Source organism: Schistocerca americana, chromosome 1 (assembly GCF_021461395.2).
Source record: "Schistocerca americana isolate TAMUIC-IGC-003095 chromosome 1, iqSchAmer2.1, whole genome shotgun sequence".
Taxonomy (NCBI): domain Eukaryota; kingdom Metazoa; phylum Arthropoda; class Insecta; order Orthoptera; family Acrididae; genus Schistocerca; species Schistocerca americana.
In genome coordinates, this window is record NC_060119.1 from 463,650,126 (window position 1) to 463,670,272 (window position 20,147).

At 42.2% G+C, this 20,147-nt stretch overlaps 1 protein-coding gene across 1 annotated transcript; it reads left to right on the forward strand.

Annotated features, from left to right (window-relative positions):
• Positions 1 to 7,602: 7,602 nt before the first annotated feature.
• LOC124600763 lies at positions 7,603 to 13,782 on the forward strand. The gene is made up of 2 exons (XM_047136189.1): positions 7,603 to 7,909; positions 13,604 to 13,782. The coding sequence occupies exons 1-2, from the start codon at positions 7,639 to 7,641 to the stop codon at positions 13,780 to 13,782; spliced, it is 450 nt and encodes a 149-aa protein (XP_046992145.1). The 5' UTR covers positions 7,603 to 7,638.
• The last annotated feature ends 6,365 nt before the right edge of the window (positions 13,783 to 20,147 follow it).

Genomic DNA, 20,147 nt, shown 5'->3' on the forward strand with positions numbered 1-20,147 from the left:
AACATAAACTAACTTACGCTAAGAACAACACACACACCTACGTACCCATAACCGAGGGAGGACGGTAGCTGCGCGAACCGTGGCAAGTTGCGTAAGGCCGCACGGCTACCCCGCGCGGCACAACTGATAGCACATGATCTGCAGAAACGTAGCTAATTTGCTCTTCGGTTTCTGGCATGGATCGAAGTTGATGCTATGTGGCCGGCGATATTCTACGGAGTGGCGAGGCACGTTTTACACTGCAAGGTGCCGTGAATACACAGAACGGCCGAATTCGCTGTACTGTTGAACTGCATGCTGCGCAGGAAGAACCACTGGACTTGCCGTTGTGACTGTGGGGCGTGGATTCACAGGCACTTTTATTTTACGTTTTTCTTCGAAGAGAATACAATGAGATGGACTGTCCGGTATACGACGACATCTGCACGTTATCGAGACCTTCTTGTACAACTTGTAACTCTTGCTTTGGAAGAGTGCAGCTGTGTGGAAACCACTGTTTCCATGCAAGATGGGGCAACACCTCATGTCGTTGCCCAGGTGAAGATCCGCTTAATCCAGCCTTCCGCATACGTCTTATCTCCAGAGTTTTTCCAGAGGCATGCCCTTCGAGATCACCTGATCTGTAACATATGACTTTTGCCTCTGGCGATATCTAAAAGAATGCGTTTACCAGGGAGACATCCGGTCTCTACCTGATCTGAAGGCCAGTATACAGCATCGCGTTCCTCGGGTTCCATCGGAACTGCTGCGAGCAACTGTTGATTACGCCATTTTACGGTTGCAGCATCTTGTCGACGTCTGCAGTGCTCACATTGAACAACTGTGTAAATGGTGGTTTATAATAAAATTAAGATTAACCGTTTCTCACTTCTTTGATATTTTCTGCCAACGTCCTATTCCTAATCCATTACGTATCTAAACATTTTTTACGTCTTCCTTGCATAGACACTGCCAGATTTACAAGTGGTGGCTAATATTTGAACTAATACTTTTCCAGCGTATATTGGTTCCGCATTAATGCAACGGAATATTTACCAAGTATCGCTGTCATACGATAATTACTGTCCACAATAGATCTCTGCGAGCAGCTGCACTTTAATTGTAACGACCTGGTCTGTGTGGCCAACGAGGCTTGCTGTGGGAACGTCTGGCCATATCAAGCTCTCCTGCCCAGAGGATAGAGGTCCTCTGTTGATACCTTGGCGACAAAATGCTGGGCTGGTCGAGTGCCCCGATGCTTAACCAGGAATTTGTAATTGGCGGAGGTAGATGCTGCAATGTCACAGACATGGCGCTCAGCAGCGCGGGCTGGACGTCTCATACCTGCCATTCTGACATTATGATAATGGCTTTTCTGGGAGGGCTTTAAATTCTGCTGTATGCAAAAAAAAAAAAAATTCTGTGAAATCTTATGGGACTTAACTGCTAAGGTCATCAGTCCCTAAGCTTACTCACTATTTAACCTAAATTATCCTAAGAACGAACACACACACCCATGCCCTAGAGAGGACTCGAACCTCCGCCGGAACCAACCGCACACTCCGTGACTGCAGCGCCTAGACCGCTCGGCTAATCCCGCGCGGCGCTGTGTGTCACGGCGATCGATCTGGAACAGAGTAATGGTTTGGGTCTGACGTAAGGCAAGTTGTAGTAACTTCTGAAACACTGGTCTTGGGTCAATATGCGGGAAGGTTTGACATGGAAGTTGTCGCTGTTCGCTCAGTACGTCACTACCCAATACTCCATCTCTGGGACCAATTCCTGTTGAACTTTATGCATGCCTTCTCATTCATCTCATCAGACTAGCATTTGGTTTGGCATAAGAGATCTTGGTCCATGGTTCAATTTGCTGAACAGCTTGTCGGCGTGCCTTCATGACTGGTTTGAACCTATAGATTGAAGAGGGATTTCGGCTACTTTTCACTTGAATTACAGAATTCAATTCCCATTACTGAAAAAATCATACAAGTAGTTGTTGTTTGTGGTTCCTATAACCAGTGGTTGTTGCTGATGTCCGTTGTGGTACTTTTTTGCTCTATCTAAGATACTGCATCGATATACGGCCATTCTGAGCAGCTTGTATTTGATCCAGGGAGATAAGTAAAGTCGGGGTAACGTGTTATTTAGGTAGACCAGGTTTTATGTGGATAAAATTTCGAGGGGTGGATTGTGTACATAAGTCAACGTGTGGGTTATGTTCAGGGTGGTAGTTCCTGTCACAGTGTTGGGTAATCTGAATGTTGGTGCGACAGTAAACCAGCGGGAACCATCAGTTAGCAGCCGTCGATCTTGTAGTTTTGTTCCCTGTAGGCCATTCTGTTGACATTGCTCGTAACAAGTAAAAACAACGACTGTTGGGTTTGCTACGAACTATAACTAGTGTAGATCTTCTCCTTGCAGAAATTCGGTATTGTCTGTCATTACTCCTTTCGAACATTCTGTTGCAGATTTGTGGACGTGGGACAAAGTGAATTAACTTGACCTGGGGCAGATGGTTTAATAGAGCATGGGATTGTCCGATTTGAGCCAATAGAAGTATTTCGTGCACTTTTAAATGTCTCAGTTTTGTAGGGCTTTCAATGAGATGGGATATACATGAAGAGTGTAACACTCAAGTATACGATACCTAACAGGCTAGCGGTATTTGAATACGAATTTCCAGGTGGGTGCCCGTACACGTGCCGGTGACCTTACGACACTGCAGTAGTAGAATTGTTTTCCCCTGTGCTATTAGTAAATCTAATGGTGCAGATAACCGTGTTAGGATTTTCCGTAATCTTTACAGGAAGTGATCTGGTGGAAGAAGTATGGGTGGTTAAATGTTCGGGAGATGCGTGTAACAAGGCTTCCCGTAGTTCTGTGGCCTCAATGAATGCGTCAGTATTACTATCAACAACGTCACGCAGCAATGTTACAATCACTAACTGAGTGTCCACATTATCTAGAACGGTCCCCACGTATACCGAAGACGTGATTCGTTCGATCTATGATGCTTGAATGTGGAACACTGACATTGAGGCCAAGGCGCTCTGCTGTCTGATATTGTCTACTGCATCTTTTTCCAGTCTGGCTATCTAGGTAGTGTGAAGGCACAGTGTTTCCTGGCTACTGTTTGCATCCGCCTCTACTTGTAATCTCTTATTAATATTTTCTAGATTCTCCGCTTTGGCTTTTCTGAAAAATATTTTCAAAATTCGACCGCCTTCATGTAGCCCATCTCTCTTTTTTCCCACGTGTGGCACTAACTCCGACGACTGACATAGCTGTCACTGCAGACGTGCAAAAGGTGATCGCAGCGACTGGTACTCTTCCTGCGTATCACTAATTCGTTTGGTTATTTATCATGAGTTTTAATTTGCTGAACATGTCTTCTAACCGCCGAATTTCGTTCCCCAGCGCCACAATATTCCAATTTAGTCTTAGGGTCCACTGATTATCCGACATTATCACGGCCGTTTGTGATGTACCTTGAGGGCGTCCGTAACCCTGCACCAGCATAGCAGACTTTTTATGAAGAGCTTCTTGTGTTCCCTCTCCCTGTTGTCTAGAGCGCGGTGCCTGTGCCTGGTGCTGCATCTGCTCATCCTGGGTTAGAACCAAAAAAATGGCTCTGAGCACTATGGGACTTAACATCTGAGGTCATCAGCCCCCTAGACAAATCTACTTAAACCTAACTAACCTAAGGACAGCCGGCCGGGGTGGACGAGCGGTTTTAGATGCTACAGTCTGGAACTGCGCGACCGCTACGGTTGCAGGTTCGAATCCTGCCTCGGGCATGGATGTGTGTGATGTCCTTAGGTTAGTTAGGTTTCAGTAGTTCTAAGTTCTAGGGGACTGATGACCTCAGCAGTTAAATCCCATAGTGATCAGAGCCATTTGAACCCTAAGGACATCACATACATCCATGCCCGACGTAAGAGTCGAACCTGCGACCGTAGCAGCAGCGCGCTTCAGGACTGAAGCGCCTAGAACCGCTCCTCCACAGCGGCTGGCGGGGTAGAACCGTATCCCCTGAAGCAAGAGGAAACTCTGTTGTTATTCTATTATAGCTTCTCGTGGCCTAAGTGCATGGTGATGGGATAACTGAAGAGTTCTCTTGCTTTTTTTGCTTAATCTTTCCCTTCTTTCCCTTTTCCCCACATTCCCCCCCTCCGTCTTCCGAAGACGCTGCGGACACCTCTACGGTTTCCCTAAAAGGACGAACATAACTGACAGGAACTATAGTGGGGCGAGTTGGAAGTTGCTATCTCATGTTAACTGATGATATTATTTTTATCACCTGAGTGGGTCCCTGATAACATGGTACAAATTTTTTATTCTTCCATCTCTGTGCATGGGGGGTGGTTATCGTAACCACTTCCTGCGTGACATTTTGGTAACACTGCTTTCTCGCTGTAGGTTGTATCCTATCATTTAAAAGCTTTGGTGTGCATTTTTTCACCTTCGCAAAACAGTTTTTAACGTTTTAAAAAAAATTCACTTACAGAACAGAAAAGAAGAATAGTTATTGAAGACTTGTAGCATAATTCTTTGGTGACTGAGTTCTGGCTATTGTAAGAGTGGAACACAGTTCTGGGCGTAACGATCGAAGTCTTGTCTGCATGTTACCCATCAGTAATTTTGGACTACTCTGTGTTTTGCTAACCTGCAACCACTGTGCCCTGCGAGAATCGAATGATGGGTCTGACTCAGTACATTGTTTTATGATTTTCTTGTTCTGCGAGCTATAGCCTGTAGCTTGTCTTCCTGTAAGACATTCCATCCTCTATGGTGAACGGCAGTTGGTTGGCAAACGAAAAACAGTCTGAGCGATTAGCTTTGTGCTTCCTCACACTCCTCCTCGTGTATGCTACTGGATCCCATGGTGCATACTTTGTCACTCAGACTATGTACATTTGCATAGAGCATTCCTGGATGATGTATTACTCCAAAATCAAATGCTCTGTGATGCAAGGCCCATTAATAATTGGATCCATAGGTCCTAATAATCATTTGAGTGCTACATAGACAATTATTACTTTTAATCGTCATCTGCACAAATAACACTGGAAATACATTACTCCAAATTTCTTTCTTTCTCAGCTATCTGATAATTTTTCTCCACCCTGTCAAGCTGTCTGGATTCATTCTGATAATCTGGAAAAGGAAGAACAATTATTAAAAAATTAAAACTACTTATATCCTAAACACATGCACTGGTAGTGGACATGAAAACCAATATTTGCACATTAAGTAAAATAGCTGGAAAGTAGCAGGTGCGTTTTTCAGCCCAAAAGGCATGTGAAGATATTAATAATGATCAGATGGAATTAAGAATGCTGTCTCTGGAAGATCTGCAAATATTACCTCTAATAATTGATGGTACTGACTTCGTAGTCCCATAGTTGTGAAATAACAACTCTGGCTCAGATTATCTAAGATTTCTGTTATATTTGGCATTGAGTAGACGTCTGACACTCTTTTTTGCTTTAAATAACAATAGTTGCAATGGAATTGATATGCTGTTCTGCTTTTTTGGGTACTGTGACAACAGATGTTGACCAGGGATTATTATTTCTTTCCATGATCTGATCTGGAATTTGACATAAAGAGTTTCTTGTTTATGTTACCAAGTCATCACGCAAAAAACAAGATACTACACTAGTGAAATCAACGTTTTGACCATGATTACAGTGGCCTTCTTCCAGGTCTACTGCTTCGTTTTGGTTGCGCAGAGTCCCTATATTTTGTCATTACTGCTCAGCATGATATTACGTCACAGTTATTAAAAAGATCGTTGCCATTATTGGTCTCTTAAGACAGAGGGAGTGGGATCTTTATCGTAATACACATACGGAACACACCATTAGTCTCAGGAGATGGCCACTGTAACTGTGACGAAACATTGGTTTCTCCAGTACAGTTGAGACGTGGTGCGCCTTTTCTGGTAAAACAGCTCCTTGGCGCGACACCATCGATTACCCGGCTGTACTAGGGTCTTTGCCCCTGTTGTGATCTCGCAGGTGTTTGGCGCTCGGGGCTGTTGGTGTTGGATTCGCTACGAGGCGCAAGGGCGTGCTTGCGTGGACGAAAGAGGAAAACAGGCGCTCTCGGCCAGCTGCGGCACGGCGGGTCGACCTCGTAAGGCGGTCGTGAGTTTGTGGTGGACCTGACTAATGTCAACTACGGGCGCTGTCGGTCGCATTGCTTTGGTGCCTGTTTTCTCGGAGAGATCAGTCTCTGGAAATCACCTCGAACAACGCTCTTTATCGAAGGTGGGGTGATTTTGGCGCCTTCGTTTCGTTCAACGATTTGCGTTGCAGCGAGTGTACCTATTGCTTGGTTGCCCTAAGGTACATGTTGTTGAAGTAAGAGCAGCCGGCAGAGTGTGTAACTGCACGGAGACCAGCAGTTAGTTTCCTTTTAAAAATCCGGTGGTTGGATTACTATTAGGAAGCTGATTAGCTCGAAGGTGTGTGCGTTATACACAAACACACACACACACACACACATATATATATATATAAATATATATATATATATATATATATATATATATATATATAAATTTCAAGAATCCTCAGGAAATATGATATTAAAAGCGTCCTTACGCCTTTGGCCAAAACTAGATCCCTTCTTGGATCGGTGAAAGATGATTTGGGACTGAGGAAGCCTGGGGTATACAAGATTCCCTGTCACTGCGGCAAGGCCTACATTGGACAGACTATCCGTACAGTACAAGATCGATGTGTGGAACATCAACGGCATACACGTCTGCTCCATCCGGAAAAATCATCCGTTGCCGAACACTGTCTTAATGAAGGGCGCAATATGTCCTTCAAAGAGACGCAAAATATTGCCTCGGCTTCCCGTTACTGGGATTGTGTGTTGAAGGAATCAATTGATATACGTCAGTCTGATGATATTATAAATAGAGACAAAGGTTTTCCTTTAAGCAAGACGTGGAATCCTATTTTATCACAGATAAAACAAGAACGGTCTGGTTTCCGACCGGCTGCATTTTAATTTTGCGATTCCTCGCTTTTGACAGTTTTCACCGATGGCGCCGCTGCATTTTCTTCGCCTCACAGAGGGCAGCTCTTCCGCTGCTCGCGCACGCGCATCGGCAGTACCCGCGGTATAAAGGAGCCGCCGAATCTGAGGTCTCTTCAGCTCCGGCGTGATTCTGCACTCAATCTCACCTGAAGATGGCGGCCAGATGGTCCGCCGAAATATCGTGTTGTCGTTAGGCTGCAAACCCGTGAAAATCATCAGTATTTGATACGTCGGGAAAATCTACGCTATCACACATTTTTGTACTGTTTGTGCCCAAAGACCGCGCTGTAGCGTCCGAAGTGGGTTTTTTGTTCACCTTATATAACAGACTAGATAATAATATCCTGTTGCATGAAAGGGCAAAAGAACAAGACCTTTTGGAGTAACGACTACGGTAAAATGGTAAGAGATAATTTGTGGTGATTGTACTCTACTAGCACACGTTTGAACTGCACATGCAAACATTTGCCTCCCAGTAGCGATAACGTATCTAGTTGACAGCGCCCTGTTGCTATAAAAGACGTTGCGATTCTTTGACGGCTTCACAGTACGGCAGTCTAGCTGGAAAGTGTAGACAGTCTTCCGTATCACACAGGGAAGGAGATGTCGCGCCTCTTGCTGCTGCTGCTCGCAGGATCCTACCTGGTTGTGTTCTGCGTGCCACACGCCACGGCTCAAGACGACACCAAGTCGATTGCACAAGACGATTATGACGACGGCGACAACTACGATGACGCTTTGACATATCAGTTACTTCGGGCGGGAGGAGGTGGAGAAGAGGAGGAGCCCGATATCAGCCCAATCTTCGCCCTTAAAACGTTCAGCAGCGATGGATCGTCGCCGGACGGATCCGAGGGCACAAATACTGAACAGGGTACAGTTTCCAATTTTTAATACTTAGTCTTCATAAAATGTGATGTTCAAAAGGTCTCAAAACGTTAGGTCTAAATCAATCATATAGGAGAGTTCCCTAAACTGAGTGTTACGACAAGGAAAGGAAGACTTCAGTTTAAAGTGCCCTCGACGACGTGTTCATTGCAGACGTAGCACATGTTTGATTTGTGGAAGGACATGGTAGGAAATCGGTTGTGATCTTGAGAGAGGAAACATCCCGACATTTGCCTTTAGTGAGTTAGGGAAATCACAGGCCACTTAAATCTAAATGCCATGAAGGGGATTTGAATCGCCATTCTTCCGAATGTGAGGTCTGCGTCTTACTGCTGCTCTACCACTCTCGGTTGAGATGTACAAACAAATAAATTAAGTAGAATCAATCGGATATTATCAGTCACGGTGTATGTTGCTCGGAATGGAATGAGTTACCACCATATTTTTTGTCTTTAAAGATTCAGATTTAAGATGATAGGCAATCGAATCCAAGTTTATTATTTACCTTTCACAAGTTCATAAAAAGAGCTACAAAATATTTAGCTTTCACGTAATAATCCTAAAACATTACTCTAAAATTTTGTATTTATCGTATAATCTCGGCTGCTGGCTCGAATTATGCCGACACTAAATCAATTGCTAATTCAAAAATAATTCGATAATTTAATGAAATTACTGCAAAAACAACGTTCAGTTTCACAAAACTCGCATATAACACAAGGAAAATGTGACTTTAGGCACCAATATGGTGGTCACAGTTTTACGTGTACTATTTCACCTCATAGCGGTGACTCGCAACAGTTGATGTTTGTCTTGATGCATAAAACGTTGTCTCATTTTGTTAAACATTCCTGGTTTTCACCGTAGAACGAGACATGCAATGTTCTATGAAGTAGGTCTTGAGCAGTTTCAACCGGAATTTCATACACCAACCAGTACATGTAGTTCCAAAGAAAAAAAAGAAGAGAAGATCTAAGAGAATGAGTTAGTTGACCACACTAGCCATCGTTAAGTTCCTCGCCTTCCAGTAGTATGACTAATGGATCAGTTGTCTGGATTCCAAAGGATATACCATCGAAACAGACTGGTGCCCTCTCACTGGATCTCTGTATAGTCTTGCAGAGGAAAGAGAGGCGCCGGCCGAGGTGGCCGAGCGGTTCTAGGCACTACAGTCTGGAACCGCGTGACCGCTACGGTCGCAGGTTCGAATCCTGCCTCGGGCATGGATGTGTGTGATGTCCTTAGGTTAGTTAGGTTAAAGTAGTTCTAAGTTCTAGGGGACTGATGACCATAGCAGTTAAGTCCCATAGTGCTCACAACCATTTGAACCATTTTGAAAGAGAGACGGAATGTCTGACAACTCTGGCAGCAAATCGTTTACGAAAACGTTTGGGAACACCAAGTGTTAAACTTGTCTTCTCACATGAAAAGTAGAAATTGTACGCAGTTCAGGATATAATACAGGATGTAACTCCATCTGGGTTGGGAGTGCCGTAGGAGCCGGACGGAGAGAGAAAGAAGTAAACAGGAGATAGAGAGTTGGAGGAAGAGGTCGACAGAGAGAAGGGCGACAGTTTCAAGGAGATGGACAGAGTGGGCGAAGGAAGAGGAGATGGACAGAAAGAGTTGGTGGAGGAGGAGACGGGAAGAGGGGATGTAGGACAGAGAAAGTGGAGGAGCATGTGGATAGAGGGAGTGAAGGGGAAATGAATAAAGAGAGAACGGAGCAGAAGAAAGAGGGTGGAGGAGGAGGACGAGATGGAGGACGAGGAGGAGGAGATGGTGACAGGGACGGGGAAGGAGGAGGTCACCAGGGGGAGAAGGAAGGATGAGACAGAAAGAGGGGGGCGGACGAGGAAATGCGTGCAATATGTGTGAAATACTCGTACACTGTCGAAGTTATGGGAAAAACCTGGTCCTGTGTATAAGAAAAGTTTACACAGCGAGTTTCACATTCAGGAATCAGATTTCTCTGTTGATTGCTTGTGAGAAGTTCGTGTTTTGTTTCGTGTAACAAGGGGAAACGACTACCAACAACTGATGAAATTCGACAGAGGTAGATTCGCAGTCTGTCAAGACTGGGATTGGTCGTTCCATGGTATTGGTGCTCGTGTCGGTCAGAACCTCGCGACTGTCGCCCGAATGTGGAATCGATGGGTTCAGGATGGCCACACTCAACGAGTACAGTACAAAACCTGTAGACAGCTCTATGTTGATAGTGTCTGAACAGGAACCCAAGTTCAGTGATACATCGTTTCTAAGAACAAGGAAAATGATATAAATTAAGGTCTTCAACTCTTTCACAGGTACTGAGTGATTTAGGAGTTATAATTTAATACCATTCCAATAATCAGTAGATTAGTGAATAAAGAACTAATATGCTAGCAACTGCCACTATTGCAACTGCTTGTTACGCCAATGAAAAAGACTGCTGAACATAACTGTAAGAAGAGACACGAGATGTTCATTGCGACACACGAATGTGTACCACCGAGCATTGTTACCTCACCGACCACTTGGTTAAAGTTTCCTGCTTCACATAATCGTAGCAAATTATTATCTGTCTTTCATTTAGACGTTGCAGGAGAGTTAATTTCATTGTTTGAAGAGTTTGCTCCCGTAGCACATAAGGGATACATCTCCAGACGTGGATTCTTTTTCATGTCATTACGCAAACAGACCGATGTTAACGTCACAGTAATTTACAATGAACGCTCTATATATCAAAGTTCAGTGATCAAACGAACCCATAACTATGAATCGGTGTTTTTTTTAAATAGAGCCTAAGTCAAGAAAATCAACTTACCGTGGAAATTTAAAAAACCTGATATAGAAGAAAAATATCAGAAATAAGAAAGTCTGCTCCTGTGAACTAGTAGTATAGGTGTCCTTTTTATTGCTGTACACATTATTTCATTAATACAGAAACATACAACGCTATGGTCTTTTAAAATCAGAAAATATTGGCCCTTTAAAAAAGTTTAGGAAGAAGGCACTGAAAGAAGTGTTGATATTTGGCCACATTAGTGAATTAAATGCCACAAACACAACTCTAAGCTGCAGAGTATGCCTTGTAACATGCAACTGAAAATCACATTTTGTTTTAAATGGGCGTAAGTCACTGAAATGTACCATTTTAGACCTGAACATTTGGCGATAGTGTTGTGAGTGCAAACAGTTGAAGAGCTAGTTGCGGCGTGACTCGTGTCTCCCGAGTTTGTGGTGTGTTTATTAGGAGCAAAATGTGTGGTGCTGAATTTATTTATAGTTATACTGAAGACGAGACGCGAAAAAGAGAGATACGACGAAATTAAAACTTTGGCTTGAGTTTCACTATCTTCTACTGCTACACCGGACCGGTCAACAAGTGACTGGATGGAAGCCTTAGACTTGTTTAGCGATTTTGCATATAGTTTTCTCTGGTTCTCGTCCAAATCTTTTTGCTAACGTACGGCGGTGGTAGTTCTTGTATGCTTTGCGCGTAGATCTTTTCACAGACGCATGATTCTTTCCTCACCTTTGCCTGTCTTCATTTGTGTATTCCCTTTTAAACCGAGAGTGCAACAGCCTTCGCTTCCTCTGCACTTTAGGAATTTCTGAACAACGAAAACCTATGACTTTTTTTACCTAGAGAATATATCACCAGGTAATAAATCTGTGATTCTATGGCTAGCGTGTGAAGGTAGAATATAAATCGTTGTAAGCGTTGTTACACATAAGCAGAGCTTATGAACAGAATATGTGTCAATCAGTCTGTTTTAAAGGCCGTAAGTCAGTGCTACTCAGGATGTTATCAGTTCACCAAATAGCACAGCACATTCCATAAAGCAGCGTAAAACATGGAAAACTTACAGTCACTGAAGTTCACACATCTGGGATTCTGGATTTTAAAGACTGGTGGACAAAATCTCATAAGAAGACGAGAGTTTCTGAAGAAACGAGGAACAAGCCAAATTTTTACAGATACAACTTTGCAGTCAGCAGTGTCTTCCACTTTGCATATGCGAGTGCCAGAGTTGCGCTCGTCGACGGTTTGATGTGTATCAACGGGTTAGTGAGTCACACATTCTTCGTGGCACATCTGCGAGAACCTGTTGCTCCACCAAAACACCCTGCTTACCATCAGTACAGGTGCCAATTAAAGTTCAAAAAATTCAAGACTTAGAAAATACGCAGCAGTACATTCCAAATGATTATATGGAATTATACGGCGAACTTTTGAGCTGGACCACTGACTGTAGCACATCACATGACGACGCCTGAGGAACAATACGTCAGAAGTGAAAAGACTTGAGTTATGGCCCCTTACTTGCAATTATCGCGAACCTCTCCACCAGCGCAAAGTCGCAAGCGACTGGAAGAAAAGCGCAGGTGACACCTGTATAAAAGACGGATAAAAGAACGGAAACGCAAAATTACGTACTAATACCCTTGATTGCGCATAATTTTTGAACATAATCTGAGTTTGAACATAATAAATTTCCTATGTCCAAGAATCAGCACAGTTTTAGAAAGCATTGCTCGAGCGAGATCAGCTTGACCTCTCCTCACATGATAAACTGCGATGAAGAGCAGCACGTTGATTCCAAATTTCTATATTTCCGAATATACGAAGGTACGAGCGTATGGAATAAGTGAGTGGCTCGAAGGCTTCTTAAATAATAAATCCAGTAGGTTGTCCTCGACTGCGAGTGTTCATCAGAGACAAAGGAATCGTCAGGAGCGCCACAGCAGTGTGATAGGACCGCTGTTATTTTTAATATACATAAATGACCTAGCTGACAGGATGGGCAGCAATGTTTATGGTGCTGTGGCGTACAGGAAGGTGTCGAAGTTGAGTGACTGTAGGAGGATACAAGATGACTTAGACAGTTGGTGTGGTGAATGAGAGCTAGCTGTAAATGTATAAAAATGTAAGTTAATGCGGATGCGTAGGAAAAGCAAATCTGTAATGTTCGGATACAGCTAAGTAGTGCCCTGCATGACACAGTAGCGCCTTTTAAATTTCTGAGCGTAACTTTGAAAAGCGATATGAAATGGAACCAGCATGTTGAACACTTTGATAGGGAAGGCAAATGGTCGACTTCGGTTTATTGAGAGAAGGGGAAACAACAAGTACGTTTTACTGGCAGAACATTGAGAAGATGCAACAGACCTACTAAAAGACTGCCTGAACCACGCCTTTCTGTCCCCTTTTGGATTCTTTCTGAGAGTTTTGAGATCTTACAACACAGGATTGATCAAGGGCAGCGAAAAAGAGCAGCTTTCGCGATGTGGAAGAGACTGTACGACTCTGGCAAGCGATTTGGGATTACTGTCATTAAGGAAATCCATTTTTCATTGTGGCGAGATATTTTCACGAAATTTGATTACAAACTTTCTCGCCCGAAAGCCAATATATGCTGCTAACTCCCACCTACATAGGAGAAACAACTATCGTGATAAAATAAGAGAAATAAGAAGTGACACGGAGTGATTTAGGTGTTAAGTCTTCCAGTGTGCTACTCTAGAGTGGAATGGTAGAGAGATAATCTATAAGTGTTCGTATGTACTACAAAACACTCAAGTGTCAATTGCAGAGTAATCAGTGGGTTCCTTATTTTTGGTAAGTAATAGGTCTTGAGCTTGATTGGCTGTCAATTTTGAGCTGTAATTACCGAACGTCATTTGTTCCTTTTAGCGTCACGGAAAGGAGCAGCTGCACATGCCGGCCTCGCCAGGACAGCGGCTCATGCCGAAGCCAGGACAGCAGGCAAAGCCAGAACAGCACACAAATTGAGGACGGCCGCCAAAGCCAGGGCAGCTGCCAATAAGGCTGGCAGAGCAGCGGCGAAGGCTGCCGGGACACACCACCAGTGACTGCAGTCCCATTTGCGAACAGTCAGCGGATGTAGGTTATCACTGCGATGATTCTAATATCTTATGTATCACAATTGTGAGAAATGAATAAAAATGATTGCAGCATTTAAAAATCTACATTTGTTGTTTTCTACAGAGAAATAGCAGTACTTCACTTCCTCATAGAATAATGCTGACATACGAAGTTCGTTGAATGAGAAAGCAGCACAACTTTTCTCGGCCGGTTTCAGTTGACAAAATGCGGAATGTTCCAGCTTTAGACCCAATAGTTTCATGACATTCTGACAGGTAGCGACGCTATTCGTAGATTTCACAATGGTGTCTATAACGGAGGTGCATTCCAAGTAGAGAGCTGTCATTGAGTTTTGGCGGAAAACCAGAGAATCTCAGATATTCATAGGCGCTTGGAGAATGTCTACGGACTCCCGGCAGTGAGTCCTGCAACGTTTACGCGTGCAGGCTCTCTCATTCGAGCTGACCGGAGTGGCCGGGCAATTCTAGGCGCTACAGTCTGGAACCGCGCGACAGCTACGGTCGCAAGTTCGAACCCTGCCTCATCCATGGATGTGTGTGATGTCTTTAGGTTAGTTAGGTTTACGTTGTTCTGAGTTCTAGGGGACTGATGACCTCAGAAGTTAAGTCCCGTAGTGCTCAGAGCCATTTGAACCATTTTTGTCTCATTCGAGGGGATGGACGGATCACAATTAAACACCTCACTGCACAACTTCACTTCTCTGTTGATACTGCTGACACACTCTTCCACCAATTTACGTACTTAAACATGTGCGCCCGACTAGCTGAAGATCATAAAGAGTGTTCATTACATTCTGAAAGTAGCCTTTGAAAACTTCATCACTACATCTTTAAAAGACATTGCTTATGAACAAGATAAGGATCCGATTTGGGAAGACATCAAAAGTAAATGGCATGAAAAGACACGCACGCATATTCGTCATTATTATCTGGTTGGAAACAACATACTCCTCAAACATTGCACTGTTGATGACAAGCTATGGGTACTGTGTATCCCTGACGATCCCATTGTAACCCGTCTGAACGGATTATGAAAGAAATCAAGAAGCTTTGCAGACTTGTATTGTCACAGAAAGCATCAGTATTAGGACAGATATTTACACCTATTTCAAAACGGCCTCAATGAAATACCTCATGACTCCACTGCTTTACCACCTATTCTTGTACTGAAGAATGAAGAACCACCAAACGGAATCAGAGAGCTTGTACCTTTTTCGAATACAAGTAAACTTCGACACAAAGGCATAATTGATCTGGCCATTAAAAATTTAAATTCTCCTGCAGACAAAAGGAGAAAACTACACGGTAAAGCAAATATATTGGTCAGAAATTTCTCGTTAAAGCTAATTCATTGTCACATAAGAAGAAAGACTTGAGCCACAAATTCTTTCTGATTTACAATGAACCTTACAGAATCCGATGTATACCATTGATAACTGCATTGAAGTTAAAACTCTGCGTACTAGGAAGAGTAAAGGATTGCGCCAGATTTCACATGTAAAACCATTTATTGAGAGATAATTTCCTTTCTGAATTAATCGTTACTTTAAGGTTGCTACTTCACATTAATAGTACGCTTTGTCACACGTAGAAACTGTTAACATGCAGCAATGTTTTGAAATTAACTATCCAGGCAAGAACCTAGGGAACTTATTTAGACAGTAATTACGAATGCATTGTTATAGTGAACAGACGACATAGTGTTATTGTGTGCACAGTCTTTCTTGTTAGTAGCATGATTATGTAATGACTATAAGGCTTACATACTTAGAACATATACTGCTAATGAGGTTTTAATGCAACATTTTGGTTTACTTGAAAAAACATTCTTTATTTAAAGTACTTTCTGAGACATTACAGATGACTTAGTATTTGGTTTGTTTGACAGCTACACGAATATATCATGACACAATTAACGAGTGACATAATTTATATTATTGCTTTTGCACTGTATCTGTTTTATATCAGTACAGTTTTTCTACATACTTCGCCGGTCGCTGTGGCCGAGCGGTTATAGTCGCTTTAGTCCGGAACCGCGCCATTGCTACGGTCGCAGGTTCGAATCCTGCCTCGGGCATGGATGTGTGTGATGTCCTTAGGTTAGTTAGGTTTAAGTAATTCTACAGCTAGGGGACTGATGACATCAGATGTTAAGTCCCATAGTGCTCACAACCATTTGAACCATTTTTTCTTAAATTCTTCTGGAAAGTAAAATATGTTTTAGTAGTAACTTTTGTGGTACAGCTACAATGAGACAGCCTTTTTTGTAGCACAACAATATGTTAAAGTACAGTACTTTCTTGGTCACATTAATGTACGTAATAACTACGATATCTATATGCATAGCATTTTCACTTTTGGTCATGACAAAGTAAGTACATTGAACTTTGCTTACAGAGAACGATAACTACGACACTTGGCACATTTTTACCGTTAAGTACAGACAGAAATTATCTTACAGCTACACGCACAGATTAGCGCCTCAGGTCACGCATTTGAGTGATTAAATTCTGTACTTAAATCTTTTTTTAAAGATTTTCGAAATACAAAGATACAAAAAAGGTTTTCGGTGAGACATTTCATTCTGTTGCTGTTATCTGTAACACCTGAGGGCATAATTGCATCAATCCTCAGGGTGTACACGCTTACTTTGTGTACCAAGCGTGTGGCAAGCGCTAGGAGCCCTAGCTAATATGGTATTTGCTGATACAATTTTACACATCAGTACCATATTTCTCTAACACAGAGTTACACAGATATCTCATTATTTAACAGATAGTCAAACTTTTTTTTTCTAAATGAGTGACGCATGTTTATGCAATTACACAGTTAGATAACTTCACACTTATGAAATTGTATTTCGTCTGTACTTTGAGAATTGTTCATATTGTTTTGGAACCATTGTAATACTATGAGGGCTTTGAATGATGTATATGGTATGGGATCATGACTTTTGGAGTACATTTGAGGCAGATGTCTTTATTGAAACGAGCAGAGAGCATTTTTTTAAAGGTTTTGAGATCATTGAAGAAAGCTACGACGTTTTTGAGATTTGACTGAGGTGTTATGACGTTATTATTGCAACGACGATGTGTATTGTGACGTCGAGATATGGTTTTGATCATTATGAAGGGTGAGTGTGTGTGTGAATGTGAGTACCAATACGCTAACAGAAATTTTGGACACTATTATATATGAGATTTTATTTGTAAACACTTCTAATGTAGATTTTCAACCTGCGAAGTTTTTGTTTCATATGAGACTGTCACTGTAGCGGAAACTGTTATCGTAAATATTTCAGAAAAGAAGGTAGGTGACCTTGACGTAATGCACTCATACTTGAAAACCTATGATTACAGTTTGGAGCTCGTAATTTCTGATATTTACTAAAATGCCTAATGAAATGATCAGAAATATTTTATGTCTACACACGTGATTGTGACTGCTGTCTTTCTGGTTGAGAGATTTTTTTACTGCCTTAGGAGATGCCATATGTCTAGTGAATAACTTTTCATGCTTTGTTTTATGTATATATTTGCTTCTTTTGTTTAATATCTAGTTTCTAGCTGCACTGCAGCATTAGTTAAAATAAAATTTAATAGATGTGCTAATAGAAATGTTTTCTGTCTACAGACCCATTAAATAATAATTTTATGATTTACTTTCCTTACAAAAGGGAGCACAAATAGACATTTCCCTTCACAGGAATTAAAACATAATTTGGTAACTTGTTTGGTAGAGTAAGTTATTGTGATGCATCACTCTAGTGTTAAGATGTGACATAGGTATTAGACATGGCTATCTATACTGTAATACTTTTTCTGCTTGAGCTTTGTCGTATTTAGGTATAAGTTATTGCATTTACTGCTGCTGCTTGCCACGCACAGTCCTACTGTAATAACAAATTTGAAGGTAAAACTTTCGTGAAATACTCGGAGCAAACTAGTTGTTTGCAAGCGGTTCTCACTGGCCATTAGAACCTATAACATTCCAGAAGCACAGGCCAAATAGTCCAGATTAGCTGGCTCTATGAGGGTAATCCCAAAAGTAAGGTCTATTTTTTTATAAGTACATAAACCAGTTTATTTCTACAATGGTTTATATCAGTTCACAGCTTGAACATTTAGCTATTTTTCGACATAATCACCATTTCTGTCGATGCATTTTTGTAGACTCTGTGGCAGTTTTTGTATGTCCATGTCATACCAGCTCGCCGCCATGCTGTTCAGAAAGTTATGAACCTCTTCTTTCACCTCGTCGTCGGAGCTGAATCACTGGGACCGCAATTAACGCTGACAGGTGCTGTGAGACTCTGAAAAAACTCAAACGGGCAATTCAGAACCGCAGAAGAGGAATGTTGAGCACATTCTCCACGACAACGCTCACCCACAGATCGCTCGGCAAACCGTTGCTCTCCTGCAACAGTTTCAGTGGAACATAAACACCCACCCACACTATAGTCCTGACTTGGCGCCTGGTGACTATCGCATTAGACCGGGAAGCGTCTACAAAAATGCATCTACAGAAATGGTGATTATGTCGAAAAATAGCTAAATGTTCAAGCTGTAAACTGATGTAAACCATTGTAGAAATAAAAAAATCTATGTACTTATAAAAATAGGAGACCTTACTTTTGGGATAACCCTCGTAAAACATATACAAGGTCATTATAAATATAAATATAGCATGGCAACAAACAGCTGAATCTCGCTCTCTGGGAATTAGATTTAATGATTAGCTGCTCCCTTTCCTTCAGTACTCTTTTACAACATAAGGCAGGACAAGAGAAAATTCCTGGTACCAGCTGACATAACGGTGAGTTACTGGGCTTCATAATACAATCCCTTTAGTTGCTTAGAGAGCCCAGGCTGGGTCAATTCCATAAGCAGCACCCGCAAGATACCAAAGTGGAGCGGAGAGTTGAAAGTCACACCAAAACTTTACGCTGTTCACAACGGCATAGTTTACTGATTATAAGGCCCCTTATCATTCACTTCTCTCACCAAAGGACAAACGCTGTAAACAGCAAGCGTGTAACAAGAAGGAAGCTTTGCCACGGGAGGCCGAACCTTGTCAAATGGTTCAAGTGACCCGAACAGCAAGATAATTAGTGGGTACCAGGTTGTCTCAGAAGTTCGCCCAGTTAATGAGCACTAGCCAAGTTAGCGCATCTTGCAGGACACTCGGCTGTTATAATGTGTCGTAATCGCAGTTACAACGACGCTGCTGCACTGCTAAGCGTAAGAAACCGCTTCAAAAGCTTCACACCGGATGTTTCTTCTGTCTCTGTGCTGTTCATTTTTGGAACACAATCGACGACCAGCTTAGAGACAGAAGTGTTGACACTTTCTACTGAACCTGACCATCATTTTGCAGGGCAATGCTCAAGCACGTACAGTGCAAGCTGTTACTGATTTGTTTGACTGATGGGGCTGCTAAGTGCTATACCACCTACTGCACTCCCCTGACTTAAGCCCTCGTGAATTCTGCTCAATTTCTAAACTGAAGGAAACACTTCACGGCATTCGCTTCTGAACTGCTACAAATGTGTCGGGCAATAAACCGCGCCTCTCGAACTGGCATTGCTAAAAGTATCCTACGACTTCCACATCGCTGGCAACGGATTATACACAATGCTGGTGACTACTTTGAAGGTCAGTACAACTTTGAAACACGTATCTATTTTATACGAGCTGTAAACAAAAAGTTGCCACTATTAAAGTTCCAACCCTCGTATATATATTTTTCATGTGTAGTTTCTGATGATTAAGATTGCGAATAATAAAATACATGACATAAATGGCCGTCTCTTTGGACTGCATTGACTCAGAATATTAAATTTTTGGGCACTGGCAAAGGGCCGTAGATCTTGGTACTGGACATAAATTTCAACTTGACAGACGCTTAGACAGACACAAGACAGTGATGCTTCAAGGGTTCTTTTTTTTAGCAATTGAGGTGCGGTATCCCCATATCTAAATTAAACTACTGTTAACAATTTAGTATTATGGCAAGGACCTTCCAAAGGTTTTAACAATAAAGAAGACGCCATAGCGATAAGACGCTGCAAAACGCTGCTGAGGACGAAGATGTGGAACAAAAATGGGAAAAATTGAAAAACATTGGTCAGCATCAGGTAGACAAGTATCTTCCGAGGAAGGTCATAACAGATGAGAAAGACCCACCGTGATTTAATAGTCACGTTATGAAACCGCAAAGTAAACAAAGACTATCGCAGATTCAAGGGAAACCATAACTTAGCTGACTAATGAAAGATGAAGGGAGCAAAAATGAGCGTAAGGAGAGCAATGAGACAAGCGTTCAATGACTTT